General features: G+C 42.9%; 4 protein-coding genes across 4 annotated transcripts; 1 reads left to right on the top strand and 3 right to left on the bottom strand.

Annotated features, from left to right (window-relative positions):
• Window positions 1–726: 726 nt before the first annotated feature.
• On the bottom strand, window positions 727–1,455 carry LOC3289770 (NADH dehydrogenase [ubiquinone] 1 beta subcomplex subunit 1). The gene is made up of 2 exons (XM_555840.3): window positions 1,326–1,455; window positions 727–1,193 (listed from the first exon to the last, which is right to left on the bottom strand). The coding sequence occupies exon 2, from the start codon at window positions 973–975 to the stop codon at window positions 808–810; it is 168 nt and encodes a 55-aa protein (XP_555840.2). The 5' UTR covers window positions 976–1,193; window positions 1,326–1,455; the 3' UTR covers window positions 727–807.
• A 2,973-nt stretch (window positions 1,456–4,428) lies between these two features.
• On the top strand, window positions 4,429–6,610 carry LOC1277363 (syntaxin-16). The gene is made up of 4 exons (XM_316820.6): window positions 4,429–4,738; window positions 4,817–4,914; window positions 4,996–5,086; window positions 5,151–6,610. The coding sequence occupies exons 1-4, from the start codon at window positions 4,658–4,660 to the stop codon at window positions 5,898–5,900; spliced, it is 1,020 nt and encodes a 339-aa protein (XP_316820.6). The 5' UTR covers window positions 4,429–4,657; the 3' UTR covers window positions 5,901–6,610.
• Window positions 6,611–8,514: 1,904 nt separating this feature from the next.
• LOC1277364 (cytochrome c oxidase subunit 6A, mitochondrial) lies at window positions 8,515–9,342 on the bottom strand. Its single transcript, XM_316821.5, has 2 exons — window positions 9,099–9,342; window positions 8,515–8,875 (listed from the first exon to the last, which is right to left on the bottom strand). Exons 1-2 carry the CDS (start codon window positions 9,193–9,195, stop codon window positions 8,640–8,642), a joined length of 333 nt encoding a protein of 110 aa, XP_316821.5. The 5' UTR covers window positions 9,196–9,342; the 3' UTR covers window positions 8,515–8,639.
• A 2,072-nt stretch (window positions 9,343–11,414) lies between these two features.
• Window positions 11,415–14,101, bottom strand: LOC1277365 (small ubiquitin-related modifier 2). Its single transcript, XM_316822.6, has 3 exons — window positions 13,877–14,101; window positions 12,963–13,082; window positions 11,415–12,323 (listed from the first exon to the last, which is right to left on the bottom strand). Exons 1-3 carry the CDS (start codon window positions 13,892–13,894, stop codon window positions 12,192–12,194), a joined length of 270 nt encoding a protein of 89 aa, XP_316822.4. The 5' UTR covers window positions 13,895–14,101; the 3' UTR covers window positions 11,415–12,191.
• Window positions 14,102–15,937: the final 1,836 nt, after the last annotated feature.

The raw sequence follows: 15,937 nt of genomic DNA on the forward strand, positions 1-15,937 counted from the left end.
CTTCCATAGGCTCATTCCAGTGCTGTTCATTGCCCAAGTGTGTGCAAGGACACACATCGAAGGATGCTTTGACATGTTTATCCTTTAAAATGATCTCTCTCGCTCTCAAACTCTCTGGTTCTGGCTCAAAAATCGCCTCTCGCAAAGAAGTGCGATGTCCACAAGGACCTTCGCCAGAGCGCGCGCGTGTGTGCAGTTCTCATTTACGTGCTCTCGTGCTGCTGCTACTGCTGCTGTAGCGCATTCCAATACAATATCCGAACGAAAAATTAAACAAGAACATGGACAAGGTGGCTCATGCGTACTAGAGCAGTGGGTGTTGCTTTAAAGCTCACCAACTGTTGTACAACACTTTTACTAGTGACTTTCTTGGAAGGATGCATTGCAATACGCATTAGGTCATTGTCCATTCCAGACAAAAACACAAGATTGCAAAAAAAAACTATCAATCTTGAAGCGAACTGACGTACAACCTGAATGCAGGCCGAATTGCCTTCCAATGATATCTTCCGCCTTAAGATGGTTCACATTTAACAAAACGACACTGTGGCAGCAACTCCGCTTACATTTTCCTAACCTACGATTTCTCGTCCCTCTAGAACAACATTCATTAAAGCTTCCTATACAGTTCCTTTCCCTCACTACTCACACCTTGGTCCGGATGTTGGGACCACGTCCTAAAACGATACCCAAATAATAGTAAGACACAACAAATAAGCCAGGCAGTCCGAGTTCACAACATCAATGTATTTCGCTCTCTAGAAGGGGGGTACTTCAATCGCTCTCTTTCGCTCTCCGGCTGCCCGCCTAAGGCCACGATGGCTTCTCGCCCTCCTTCAGCGTGCGGCCGTACAGGGCACTCTTGTCGCGGAACATGGTCATGCGTTCCGTTTCCTTCCGGTCGAGGAACCAGCCGACGCCGAACCCGAACAGCGGCACCACACTCCACAGATACTGACGGTTCAGCCCGAACATCGCGTTGATTGGCGTGTGCGTTGGTTGGTTGAGATTGAGTGCTGCTTTAGGCGAGCTGTTGTTGTTGGGCCTGCTGCTGCTGCTGCTGAATCTGCTCCAGGCGAGTCTTTTTCCACTGCCGGGTATAGCTGTAGTCTGCCGCAATCGAGCCGAACGCGAGCGCTGGGAAGATGATCACGACCTTGTAGCGGTTCCAGAACTGGCGAATCATTGGCTGGCTGGCGGGTGTTCACGTCGTCGTTGCCAAATGGGAGAAAACAAAGATGAGACCCGTGTACGAGGATGCCGGTTGGAATTTCACAATTAATAGTTAGCAAATTCCGGATGGGGGGAAAAAAGTTTTGCCTTACCGCTTTCCAAAGTTGCACCGAATTATGTAAGTGTCAAAAGTGCGCACTGACGTTTCGGGCTATTGTTATTGTACGCTTTGACAGATGGATTTGGCGTAAAATAGTACGATTTTCTTTAATTATCTGTTGATAAAAATGTTTCAAGATTCTTTCAATACATTTAAAATGTTCATTTTTATTGAAGTAGTATTTATTACGATTATGGTACCGTTTACATATAGTTTATGTGTTGATGTAGTGGCTTCATGGATCTTCCAATACGGAGCTACCTCAAATAGCAGAAAAAGGCGACAAGAAAAGTTTGAAGAAATTGCTATTTGCTATTGACAATTTAAGTTTCCATGTAAACATATTATAAAACTGTTCATAAAATGCAAGAATGTTATTTGAAAACAACTATAATAAAAGAAAATTGCATAATTGTATGAACAGCTGAGCAGCCATCCGATAGGCGAAACCCGATGAGCAAAATACCCAAGTGATACTTGTTCTAAATTTTGATCTGCTCGAATGGTACTCGAGATACCAAAAATTGTAGATTTGTGTGTGATTTTCCGTGTAGAAATTGTCAAAGTTTCGTTGGTGCATGCTAAAGACGAGCTTCTATTGGATGATGATGGCGTCTAATTCGTTTTAGATTGATTTGCTTTAATATTTGTCGAACAATGAAGGCACATATCGTGCGGCAGTATTTTGTGAAAATTCGGTGGTTTTTGGTATAAAATGGTTATACGACCAGTAATCTGGATTGGAAACGTTGTTTCCTAAAGGATAGAGAAGAAAGCCACGAAAAAAAACATCACAGTCGATTTTAAAGGGCTTGTTCTAAAAGTCCTGTAAACTGTTGCAGGGAACCCAAATAACCAAATCGGCCTTAACCCACTGTAAAACCACTTCAAACCCACGTGGGTTTGTGGTGGTCAATTCAGTCGTTAACCCACCAAATTTTAGAACAATCGGAGCTGCCAGTTCCGATCCGATGTATTTATCTTGCCCACCCTTAACCCACCTTTTCCAAAAATGCTTTGAGGAAAAGTTTGGTCAAGGGTTGGCTAAGGTCAATATGCTGAACAGGATTTTAACTCTTCGATTGATTACATTCATTCACTTACATCACTGCACTTAAACTTCCGCAATATTATTAGTCTATAAACTGTGCACTGACCAGCGAAATGGATGAGTCCATTTGCAAGTAAACAAACACACGCATCCACATCTTACACAAATATGTTTCACAACAAATGAACTTAAACATTGAAGTTTTATTGCTTCCTTTGCACAATTAAACACATTTTTGGGTGATACATGTTGAGTAAATGAATCACCCGGCATAAAAAACTAACTTAAACAAACTTTGAAGTGACCACTTCTGTAGATGTGTGGTTTAACCCACCAAACTGACAGTTTTTTGGCTTTGTTCGATGCAACTGGATTTTTAGTACAGGAAATTGGTGGCGTTTTCGGTATCTTGGTTATTTGGGAAGTTTAAGGCGTCAGTTTAAGCGAAACAACTCGAGACTCCAATTTTCGAGCTCAAAAATGGCAATTGGGGTTCGATTGAGTGTGCTTATGTTGATCGGTACTTTGAAGTTAAGAATCGAACTCTACTAAAAAAAAATATCCAACAATCAAAAATATCCATCAATGTGGTTGAGGTAAGTTTTCTTTTTGTTTATTGTATTTACTCATTGTGCATCAGAAGTGATAAAAAGCATATGTGTGCTGTGTTGAGTTCTGGTTTGCTGCAATAGAAGAATGAAGAAACTGTTCAGTATTTGACCTTAGCCTAATATAAGCCACCAGCATTTAACCAAGTGAGATTTGAGTAATGGTCGTTGGTGTTGATACCCACGTATCTGACCACACGACCATTCATAAAGATTTTTGCTCGAAATGTTTGAAGGCTATATAGGCCATGGTTAGATGAAGCTAGGCAAAACACATTGCAAGAAAAGAACACAAATATATAGCATATATTCAGCAAAACAATGAAGCTATGTAGCCTTTGTTTTTTTTTCTATGGATATTAGATTTAGAAGTCTTTTTAGGCCGTCCACAAGGACAAAGGAGGCGTGGTAGGCCCAAATTGAGGTGGCAAGATGGCGTGGAGGCGTCCGCCATTAAGGCCGGGATAACGGACTGGAAGACGAAGGCGCGAGACCGTGAGCAGTTTCGGACACTCCTGAGGCAGGCCAAGACCGCAAAGCGGTTGTAACGCCGGATAAGTAAGTAAGTAAGTATTAGATTTTCCAGTCATTTTTATTTCTGTGACTGTTTTAATAAATCTGTGGCGCTTGGGTTCTTTATAAACATATATGGGTTAAAGATGGACTAGTTCAATGGATATGATTTGAACCGATAGCACCAACTATTCTAAAATTTGGTGGGTTAACCAACTAACCTTTGTTCTAAATTGTAACTATCATGAGCTTTATGAGGATTTATGCGTAATAAACCGTGTTCGGGCGGAATTATTTTGTGAAATTTCAGTGGTTTTTTGGTATAAAATGACTACATCCTTAGATTGGCAACGTTATTTCCTAAAAGACAGAGAAGCAAGCAACGAAAAAGCCCCATTATTGCCGATTTTAGGCCACATCATAGTCTGGCTTCTTCTAAACGTCCCTTGCATTGCTTCTAGACGACCAACTTTTGTATCGCGACAAATTTTCCGCGGGCTATTTGTGCTAATAAAACTTCTCGGTTTTAGAACAAAATCAACGGCAACCGTGATTGTTAAGGGTTTGTGAAATTTTCATACGGACGTCACACGAGTAGTAAACTTTGTCATGAATTGGGTTTGCCATCCACCCTCTAATCTTTTGACAGGAAGTTTATGCTCTTCCATACAAATTAAGCGTAAACCTTTTGAGTTTACGCCTCGTGTGACGTCCGTATCACAGCTCACATTTCGTCTAGTAGCAGTGTTAAACTGGTGCAGTTTAAGAGAAATAGCTCGAAACCCTGATTTTCGAGTTCGAAAATGTCAATTGGGCACAGTCGGTTTTAGAACAATTGGTGTTGTTCTAAAATGCTCTTCAAGGAAAGCTGGAGAATTATTATCGAGCTGCTATCCACCGTAATAATTCGATCCGGGTGGAAGTTTTGGCTCGACAGCATCGCAAAGCGAGCATCTAATTATGCGCGACGGGCCGTCTGTTCACATCGAAACGTCAAGCGTGATATCGATCGGCAAACGAAAACAAAACAAAGCCCTAAACACGTAGCTGGCCCGAAAGAGCTGCCAGCTGCTGGTTTTAGAGAAAACCCCCTCTGGCACACACATACACAATCTCTCTCGCTCGAGGAGGGAAAATAAAGTGTTTTCCAGCATGTCGCACCGCAACCTGACCGAGCTGTTTCACATGCTGCGGAACAATGCCGTACACAGTCGAAACGTTGGCTATGATAACGTGAGTAGAGCGCGATCGTCTGTTATTAAGCTGCATATGGGTTAAGCATCATTGTTCTCCCTTTCCCTTCGGCACCAGCATTCGGACAACGAGACTCTGCTCGAACCAGCGGGAAAGTCGAGCGAGCAGCCGCGCTGGATCGGAAAGTACGACGAAGCCAACTACCTGCTGTTCAAGTGAGTGTTTGGCCTCGACTCCTCAAGGTGTGAAGCATGCGAATCGTGGACGGTTATCTGTTTGTTTTCTTGTTTGTCCAGGATCCAGGAGCGTCTCAATGAGGTGAAACGGCTGCAAACTGCCGAGGTGCGTTCGGTGCTGAGCGACGAAACATCCACCAGCAGCAGCACGGTAAGCAAGGTTAACTCACCCATATCCGGCTCGCAACCAACGGTTCCCTGTTTTCCGCCCGCAGACCGAAAGCTTAATGATGGAGATCAAGCAGCTGATCTGCCGCTGCCACGACAACATCAACTCGCTGCGCCGGCAGGACCACGGGCTGGAGGAGATGCTGCTGAAAAACGTTCAGAAACACTGTCTGATCATCCTGCAGGGCCTGACGGAGCAGTACCGGCTGCTGCAGGCGCACAAAACGTCCCGCGCGCTGAAAGGCGCCGAGGCGGGACCGAGCGGTAGCGCTGGCACTGGTGGTACCGTACTGCGCTCCAGCAACACCACCAGCCTCAATCCGGTCGACACGTTCGACAACTTTCTGCAGCTGGAGTCGGCCGCAGAAGGCCGGACGGGAGGGCCGACGGTAGCAGCCAGCGGCTCCAGCTACGACTACGAGGAGGACCAGCTGGATGATTTCTTCCAGCTGCCCGCGACCGGCCTCACGATCAACCAGAAGCAAATCATGCTGATCCAGGCGGACAACACCAAGCTGCTGAAGAGCCGGGAGGACGAGGTGCTACGCATGACCAACTCGATCACCGACCTGAACGTCATCTTCAAGGACATCTCGAAGCTGATCCAAGAGCAGGGCACGATACTGGACCGGATCGACTACAACATCGAGTCGGCCCAGGTGCGGGTCAGCGACGGGCTGCGCCAGCTGCAGAAGTCCGAATCGTACCAGCGCAAGAACCGCAAAATGCACTGCATCATGCTGCTGGCGTTCGCGATAATGTTCATGATCATACTGATCATCTTCACCAAGCTGTAGACTGGCAGGGCAGGCGGGCATTCCGAGACAGGGCTGGAACGTTATTTATTGTGTCTGTGTTAGGGGGGTGGGAGCTTTAAAGGTTTTTTTTTCCTGTGGGAGTTTTTAGTTTATTTTCGACTGCTTTATTTTAGCCAGATTTTTGTTCATTCTGTTACTGTGCGTGTAGAAAGCACAGCATGCTTCATTACGATGGAAGGGTTTAAGCTGGGATTAAAACAATGTTCACAGCGATCACACCCAATACGAAGAGAGTTGCAGCCGTTTAAAAGCTACTTAACGCAAACGGCAGTTCGAATCTAGTCGAGAAAGTCCCGGTCTGGATCCAAGTTTTTTTTTGTAAAATGGGGAATATTTATATTCCTGTATATGGGAGAAAAAGAAGTTATTAGGTCCACACCAAAGTAATGCTGTTTTTTCATCCATTTTCCCTAACCCTTTTGCTGTTCTCTCGGATGAGAGCGGCAAGAAATATTTAGCAAATTCAACTTTTATCTATCGTTTAATACAACAATAACCTATCGCTTTTAACACGAATAGGCAACATTAATTTGCTAAATTAAAGGGTAAAATAAAAGTAGCATCAAAAAAGGCCGGTCTATCACATGAAGATTCCGTAAACCGCTAGGTTTTGATACATTTGAGGGAGAGACAGCCTGGCTTCCATATAAAATTATAATAATTTATAATAAAAAATGGTTTAAAAAGTATATGTAATCAGAAAAGTCTCCCTGATATGTCTTATTGTCCTCCCGAAATAGAAAAGGTATAAGGTTCCGGAATACACCTTGAACAGGCATACTGCAGAGTCATGGAGAGGATTCGGTTGGCTATCTCTACTAACAGAATGTTTGATGTAATTGTTTTCATGCGAATGCAACGGTAGGGATTGTGAATGTTCCTGATTTTGTGTCCAGTTTCTTGTTAACGAGCGATGTTCAATTCGATGTAAAGAAATCATTATACAAATCACTATACAAATTCTACTAAATTTCCTACGCTGAATTCCTACTTTCTTTCCTATGCTAATTCTTACGCTGCTCATTTACTACCGGGTATGGTTTCTCGACTGGGACTGGAACTTTATTATTATTATTATTATTATTATTATTATTATTATTATTATTTCCAGTTCCAGGACCGGTATGAGTTCATAATAGGATCCAGGATCGGTATGGGTTCAGTATCCGTTCCAGTACCGGTATGGGTTCATGATAGGTTCCACGACCAGTATGGGTTTATGATAGATTTCAAGACCAGTATGGGTTCATAATAGGCTCCAGGACCGGTATGGGTTCATGATAGATTCAAAGACTAGTATGGGTTCAGTAACAGTTCCAGGACCAGTATGGGTTCAGTATCCGTTCCAGTACCGGTATGGGTTCATGATAGGTTCCACGACCAGACCGGGTTCATGATCGATTCCAGGACCGGTATGGGTCCATGATAGGTTCCAGGACCAATATGGGTTCATAATAGGCTCCAGGACCAGTAAGTGTTTATGATAGGTTCCAGAACCGGTATGAGTTCATGGTAGGATCCAGGACCAGCACAGGTTCATGATAAGATCCAGGACCAGTATGGGTTCATGATAGATTCCAGAACCAGTATGGGTTCAGTAACAGTTCCAGGACCAGTATAGGTTTAGTTTCAGTTCCAGTATCGGTATGGGTTCACGATAGGTTCCACGACCAGTATGGGTTTATGATAGACTTCAAGACCAGTATGGGTTCAGTAACAGTTCCAGGACCAGTATGGGTTCAGTATCCGTTCCAGTATCGGTATGGGTTCATGATATATTCCACGGTCGGTATGGGTTCATGATAAGTTCCAGGACTATTATGGGTTCATGATAGGTTCTAGAGCCGGTATGGGTTCATTATCAGTTCCAGTATCGTTATTGGTTTAATGATTGGTTCCAGAGCAGGTATGGGTTCTAGGACCGATATGATCAGTATGCATAGTTTCAGCGCCGGTTCTGAAGGCATTAGGTCAAGTGCAATTCTTGAACCAAAAAAGTTTATGTATTGGTATCAGGACCAGTATGGGTTCGATTTAGGTCTCAGAAGGGATGGTCATAAATAACTCATTTTAATTGGGTTTCGAGACCATTGTTTTTCGGCGTACTCTTTACAGTGAAGGGGATCTATGAAATTTATTTCTTAGCCCTGTGATCTGGCCAAATTAACTAGTGTTGCTAAATTATGTTTTGTAGATATGTGTCTTTGCTGCCTTTCTCTCTTATTAGATATTTTTTGGTAAATTGTTTGTAATTAATTGTAATTCTTTGCTCTTCGCAAGGCACTCCAAAGATGACCGCAGACTCGTTGCATGGATTTCGTATGTTTTTTTCAAGGAACTGGATTGTATCACGAATGGACGGTCTGTCCATAACTCTTTGCCTAAGCATGTTATGCAAGCACACCATTAGTAAACTTCCCGTATGGGTTGCATCTCTCTTTTCATTTTGCCTAGCTGCTCCTTCGAATCGAACAAATGCGATGGTGGACCACTTGCACACGTCAGATGATCCTGCATCCTGCTCGCCCTCCTTTCCCTTCACACCCTTTGGCGCTGGCGAAAAGAAGCAAGAAAACAGACACCTTTCCTAGGATTATTGAATCGTACGTTCGTTCACAGACTTTATTTAAACAACACTATGCGCGCCGGTGCGCACAGAAAGCACGTGTCCGCGGCACCAGCAGCGACAGCAATGGGCAGGACACTTCCCCAGCCCGTTTAGTGCTCGTAGCCGTCCGGCAGCGCGTTGGCGTGCGGGTTGTGGAACAGGCTCTTGTTGCCCTCGCCCCACGGGAAGCGCTTGTTGCGGATGCGCAGGTGCTCGTACTTGACGAATTCCGGTCGCGGGTGGCCGTGCTCCTCCTGGTGCTTCAGGTAAGCGTTCAGCATGCACAGTCCGACCGCCGGCACGGCGACGAAGAACGACAGCTTCTTCCACACCTTGTAGCCACCGGCTGGTGCGGGATGGGTCAGTGTTGGGGGATGGGGGGTGGAGAAATTGGAACGAAAAAATAGACAATGAATGAGTGTTTCGGGCAGTTGGAACCATCGGCAGGACGACGGTGTGTTGTCCGCTAGCTGCGCAGCTGATATTATGTAAGCCAGCCAGAGGGGCTGGTGCAGGAAAAAAGAAAAACACATACACATGCACAGGCGTACATCGATCCGATAACCTACCTTCATGGCCAGCTACAGCGGACGGTCCACCGACCTCGGCATTGCGGACGATTGATTGCGAGATCGAACGGCGCAGGATGTGCGAGACAAGCGACATGATTGCAGCGTTTTCGTTTACTTCCGTACGGCGTAAGAAGTCACACAATTTTACCCTTCTCGGTACGCACCAAAACCTTTTGCTGCTTTCGGGAAGGCTGAAGTCGATTTGACAGATGGTGTTTTTTTCTTCCTTTCTTTCCTCTCCAACCAAACGTCAGCCGAACGCAAATTTGCCGTCAGGTGGCGCTACCAGCGCACGGTGTAGCTTGCGTGCACAGATGTCGTAGAACGACGGCGGGATTAGCGGCCTCTTTTTGGGTTGAGTTTGGGCTTTGCCGTTCTTTGTGTTTGCTTTGAAAATTTTCCTTTTTGTTCTGCACTTTCACTACAAAACAAGATGCATTTATCGTTCCATTTTTTGTTCACTTGTTTTTGGCTATCATGTACGGTAGCCTCGGCTATCTACCGGAATGTGTGAACTAGTGATGGGAGCTCCGGATTGGATGCGTGGATCCACTCCGACTCCGACATGCTTAATTCAGATCCAACTCCAAAATAAGTGTGGCTTCGAATCCGGCTACTCCAAACGAATACAGATCCAATCGGTTCCGATTGAATCCGGATTACTCCGATCGAATCCAAATGGCTCCTATTGAATCCATTTTGCTACCGTGCTTAATTCGTAGAGCAAACCCATATAACCAAGATACCGAAAACGCCACCAATTTCTTGTACTAAAAATCCAGTTCCATTAAACAAAGCTAAAAAACTATCAGTTTGGTGGGTTAAGCCACACGGCCACAGAAGCAGCCACTTCAATGTTGTTGAAGTTAGTTTTTTATGCACGGGCAATTTATTTGCTCAACATGTTTCACCTGTAATAAAATGTTATTTAATTGTGCAAAGGAAGCAATTAAACGTGTGTGTTTAAGTTGGTTTGTTGTAAAACATTCATGTGTAATATGTGTATATGTGTGTTATGTGTATTATGTTTACTTGCGATCGAACTCTTCCATTTCGCTGCCCATATAACCAAGATACCGAAAACGCCACCAATTTCTTGTACTAAAAATCCAGTTCCATCAAACAAAGCTAAAAAACTATCAGTTTGGTGGGTTAAGCCACACGGCCACAGAAGCAGCCACTTCAATGTTGTTGAAGTTAGTTTTTTATGCACGGGCAATTTATTTGCTCAACATGTTTCACCTGTAATAAAATGTTATTTAATTGTGCAAAGGAAGCAATTAAACGTGTGTGTTTAAGTTGGTTTGTTGTAAAACATTCATGTGTAATATGTGTATATGTGTGTTTGTTTACTTGCGATCGAACTCTTCCATTTCGCTGGTCAGTGCATAGTTTATAGACTAATAATATTGCGGAACTTTAAGTGCAGTGATGCAAGTGAATGAATGTAATCAATCGAAGAGTTAAAATCCTGTTCAGCATATTGGCCTTAGCCAACCCTTGACCAAACTTTTCCTCAAAGCATTGTTGGAAAAGGTGGGTTAAGTGTGGGCAAGATAAATACATCGGATCGGAACTGGCAGCTCCGATTGTTCTAAAATTTGGTGGGTTAACGACTGAATCGACCACCACAAACCAACGTGGGTTTGAAGTGGTTTTACAGTGGGTTAAGGACGATTTGGTTATTTGGGGAGTTGCATATAATGTAGCAGCTAATTGTAATGAATAATTTACTAAGGATGATTCAAATTACCCGAGAACGTAAAATAGGCTAAACATGATTCCAGTCCAATCATACCTTCTCCCCCCCCCCCCCCCGCCTCCCTACTCCTGAGTTGATCCGGAATCGAATCCGAAAGCAGCTGGATTCGGATCAAACCAAATCCGGCAGCAGGCCCATATTGCCCATCACTAGTGTGAACGTGTATGAACAAAGTGAAAATAATTAATTTGCTATTTTTGTTCCGTTTGTTTCCAAATATGAAATAATATTCAACTATTATCAGTACTAATATGTTTTTATTATTCCACCAGGCAAATTGACTATGAACGAGCCAAATAGTACAACTCACAAGGACCACATGTACTGGTTGATCACAATACCATCCCATTATCGTTAGTAAAGAACTCAAACAGCATTCCTAATTTGTTTCGACCGTCCCGAAAATGTTTGCCAATGTTAGTTTATTTTTAATTTCGAAATGAATTATTTTTATTTCAGTTTCTGGTAAGAAGTTCTAGTTCAAATCATATGGAAAGGGGTAGTAGTTCTGCTCCGGCAGAAAGCGCAATCAGACTGTAAATCCCGCGTCATTTCCTTGTTTTGTTGTTTGGTTTTTATTATTTATCAAATAACATGTATCGTACAATTCAGATTCTTATTTTTGTGGGGGATGGATAAAATGCGCAGATTTTCCTGTCAGCTAAATGTGTTTCTGCTCGTTTGGATAAATCGTATGTCTGGGTGAATGTGTGCATGCATGTTTGCTAGCTTTTTTTTTGAAAAATGGTTTTTGTCTTGATTAAACCTGAATAATCCCTTAGCATCGATTAAAGCCATCGAGCTGTTTCGGTTATAAATAATGCTTCTACCTTTGATTATCCGTACACGCACACACATACATACACGTAATTAATAAATTGATACATGGAAAGACCTCCCTTGATGAGTCCTGTCGCGCAGTCACAATTCGCTTGACATGAGACGAACCATTGTTATTTGCCGCTAATTGGTGCAAACACATTTCGTTAAAAAAATAAAAAAGAACACCATTCATCCCCGCTCCATCTAGGGTGCGCTATGGCACGGCCGATTTCATCGGGAATGAAAATGAACAATACCGAATAAGCACTGCTGCTAAGGTCCGGGGGGCGGGGTACGTGTCAACTAAAATATAACTTAAAATTATGTCCACCCGCAACACGCGTCAGAGTTAGTCTAGGTTCATGGGTGGCTGGCTTGGGCTGCTCTAGAACGAATAAATGTCGTTGCGCCAGATCGAAAGCATAAAATTACGTCTGTACTCTATGACCCTCCGTCGGGCTGGCTGGGAGGGGGTGTGTGTGTTGTGCCGCTTGGGTTGGATGTGTTTAGAAGCCTCCGGTCTGCTGCTGGTACACCTCAATCGTGTCACCTTCCTCCATGTCGAGCGTCGTCGGCGTATCGTTTTCGTTGATCGGCTGTCCATCGAAACGGAAACGGACCACCTGCATCGACAGACCCTGTGGTTGGGAGCAAGGCAATGAAAACAGCCGGTAAGTAAATGTTCTTCTGATATACGCACAGAATAAAAGAAAGGGAATAATAGCATAAGGTAAAATGGGTCCAAGTCATGAATTAATTTGTCATTGAGCTTAACTTTTCGGTACTTTTCACTGGACAATGGACTACGGTTCCGGTGAAGAGTCTTTTTCTTCTTCTTCTTTGGTTCAACAACCGTTGTCGGTCAAAGGCCTGCCTTTAACCTCTTTTGGGTTTGGCTTTCAGTGACTAATTGATTTCCCCCCATAGCAGAATAGTCAATCCTACGTATGGCGGCACGGTCTATTTGGGGCTTGAACCCATGACGGGCATGTTGTTAAGTCGTACGAGTTGACGACTGTACTACGAGACCGGTGAAGAGAGTAATCAAGGCAAATGCCTTCACATTTGGTATGGTGTTTAACATCCTTCGTCAAGCTTATTGAACTGTTTTATGAAATATGTTTGTTGTTACATTTTCATAACACGAAAAGCATGCTAAGAATGCTTCGTAGATACGAAATCGTGATAATCGAGTGTTGATTTAACAATAAAAGGACAGCGAAACAACACACACCTGAAAGCAGCTGTGTAATCCAGATAAAACAATAATTACTTACCGCTCGGTCGCAGTAGGCGTTCATCAGCTTACGCAGCGGTGTGTGCCGCTTGATCTTGAACTGCACGACGGCATTGTCTTGGCCCAGAACTTTCAGGTTGATATGCTCCGATTCGGATCCCTGTGGTCAGCCAATTCGTTTCTAAAATGATGATTATGAGGAAGATAAAAAGGCACGAGAGAGAGAGGAGGGAGAAACAGATAGAAGAGGTATTAGTAATGCGAATTCTCGTCGCTAATGGAGCAAGCAAAACTGTTTACAAAGCTTCTAAACAAAACAAGGCAAATTAGTCGAAGTCGAGTAATGACGAAACTGCTGTCTTGTTTTTTTTTTGCTAGCCGCCAGACAAATTACTGCACTTTTAAAACAAATATAAAAAATAACATTAAATACGCTTCTCCTAAGAAGAGCGAAAGGGACAGGGATAGCATATTGCGAGGGGGAGAGCGAACCGCTTACGGAAGAATTATAATGGCGTCCTCAAGGCGAGATGAAAAAAGAAGAAAATTTCCCGTATCCTAGCATCCGGGCTTCATCGACAAATTGGCAATTAATCGAAGATGCTAAACAAATTACCAACAAAAACAGTACGACAACAAACTAGATTAACCGAATGGAAACTTACCCATGCATGCGTCCCACGCCCGGCATTTCGTGATGTCGGTTGTTGAGGGGGAGGTTGATGGTTTGGTGTATGTGCGTGTGTGTGTGTATGTCCAAGCATCGGTGGATCGCCATCGAACAAGTCGCGCGAGATGCGAAGGTGCCGGGAAAGTTCCATATACCAGGACGAATTGGAAGAGAACAAAAAAAAACACGCACCCACACACATATATATGCATCGCAAGACGCAATTTCGATTAGTCATTGTGGGCAACAGCCTCGCGCTCGGTAATGTGAGCCTCGCAACGTACCTTCTTTTCGTCAGCCATTTTTACTTACGCACCGGGACGGATAGGGGGACACACTTCAAACAAGCGCACAGGAAGTTCACTGTCAACAGCAAAACACGAACACGGGCAAGCTTAAGTTCACTGCAGAAAGGCGCGTCTGGTGCGGCTTGCTACAACGATTGGAATAATTTTGTGGAAGAGGGAACAACCTTTGACAGCCGCTCGGCGCTGCCGGATCGGTTGCGATCCGTTCCGAAAAGATTAGAGATGGGCCGCATTGATTCAGATTAATGAGTCGGCTGAATCTTCAAAGTGAATCATTGAACTTGAATCTCCAATTCCTATACTCGTTTTACGAGACTCATCAATCTTTAAACTAATCAAAGAGAATCATCAATTTAAAATCATTCATTTTAAAAAAATCATGAACTTCGAACGATTCGTTCATCTAAAACGATTTGCGAATCTATTTACATTCATGAATCTCTATCTCAAGATTATTCCACTTTTTATCTTATCATTGCCCTTCACTACGTTACGCGCAAGTCGAATATCACGAGTTTTAGAAAAAAAGTTAATAAATGGTAACTTTTAATTAAATTGTATGCTTTTATGCACTAAACTACATATGTCATATAACACATATGAAAATTTAGATTACTTCTGTCTTTTTAGCGATTTCAAACAGTCAACGATATTTTAATTTATTTTGCATTTGACAATTGTTGGAGAAAATTGTACTGATTTGACAATCAAAATATCAAAACTAAAAATTCGCATAACTCAAGGAAAGACTGTACAGGGGGTCCCAGAGATACACGGTTAATAGGGACCGAAAACGGCCGTAAAATACCGCGTATCTCGAATTTCTGCGTAAGTCGAATCTCGTGATTTCCAGCCAAAATATCACTAATTTTCGTGCAATTTTGCAAGTTGGTGGAGGTTTTAACCACCAAATTAATTATTTGATATGTGTCTACTGAATTAAACAGAACATTTTGAAATGGTATTTTACATTCGATCAATACGGAAATTATTTGGTATTTCACAATGGGATCACAATGGGACTTATAACGAGGCGTAAACTCAAAAAGTTTACGCTTGATTTGTATGGGAGAGCGTAAACTTCCTGTCAAAAGATTTCATGGTTGTATGGCTGAAATCCAGTTTACGCCAAAGTTTACGCATCGTGTGACGTCCGTATAAGGCAGCGATAATCGCTCCTGCTGGCGTGCGGTTTCTGAAAATGAATGGAATTTGACACCCGCTGCGGGTTACAGTTTGCACTAGTGTTGGGTAAATCTTATTCAGATTCATGAACGCTCAATGAAATGATTCATTGAATCTGAATCTCGGTTGCATAGATTCATGAATCGCTAACAATCATAAATCTGAAAGATTCATGAATCTCAAAGATTCATGACTCTCTATAGTTATGTGTAGATGTTGTTAGATGGGATCGTACCCATTCAATATTTTGAAAATCATACATTTCTAAAGATTCATGTATCCCTGGAGATACACTATATACTATACTATACTGTTTTATGGTTTCGCATCGCTAGAACTAGAACGGCGATACGTTTGTTTAAATACTAAACTCCAATGTAAACCACCAGCACTGAAGCAAGTGAGATTTGAGTAATGATCGTTGGTGTTGATACCCACGTATCTGACCACACGACCATTCATAAAGATTTTTGCTCAGAAAGTTAGAAGACTATATAGGTCATTGTTGTATATGGAACACCCTATGTATGAGTGGTGATGATTGTCATCGCTCCTGACGTGACACAACCTGGATGCCGTCCGGATGCACCCCGATCTGGCATCAACTAAAAGAGCTCTAGATCAATCAGCATCGTTGGCTCGTGAACTTCCACTCTTTTATTCTCCTCATTATTACATTCTTTTCAATAAAGTGAATTCAATACGTAACAGTCATGATAAGATGAAACTTGTCGAAACACATTGCAAGAAAAGGATAGCAATATAATGATGAGTTGTAATACGCCATCTATTGATCAAACCAATGAAGCTGTGGAGCTTTCATTTTTTTTCTATGGAAATTCAATTTTCCAG

Source organism: Anopheles gambiae, chromosome X (assembly GCF_943734735.2).
Source record: "Anopheles gambiae chromosome X, idAnoGambNW_F1_1, whole genome shotgun sequence".
Lineage (NCBI taxonomy): Eukaryota > Metazoa > Arthropoda > Insecta > Diptera > Culicidae > Anopheles > Anopheles gambiae.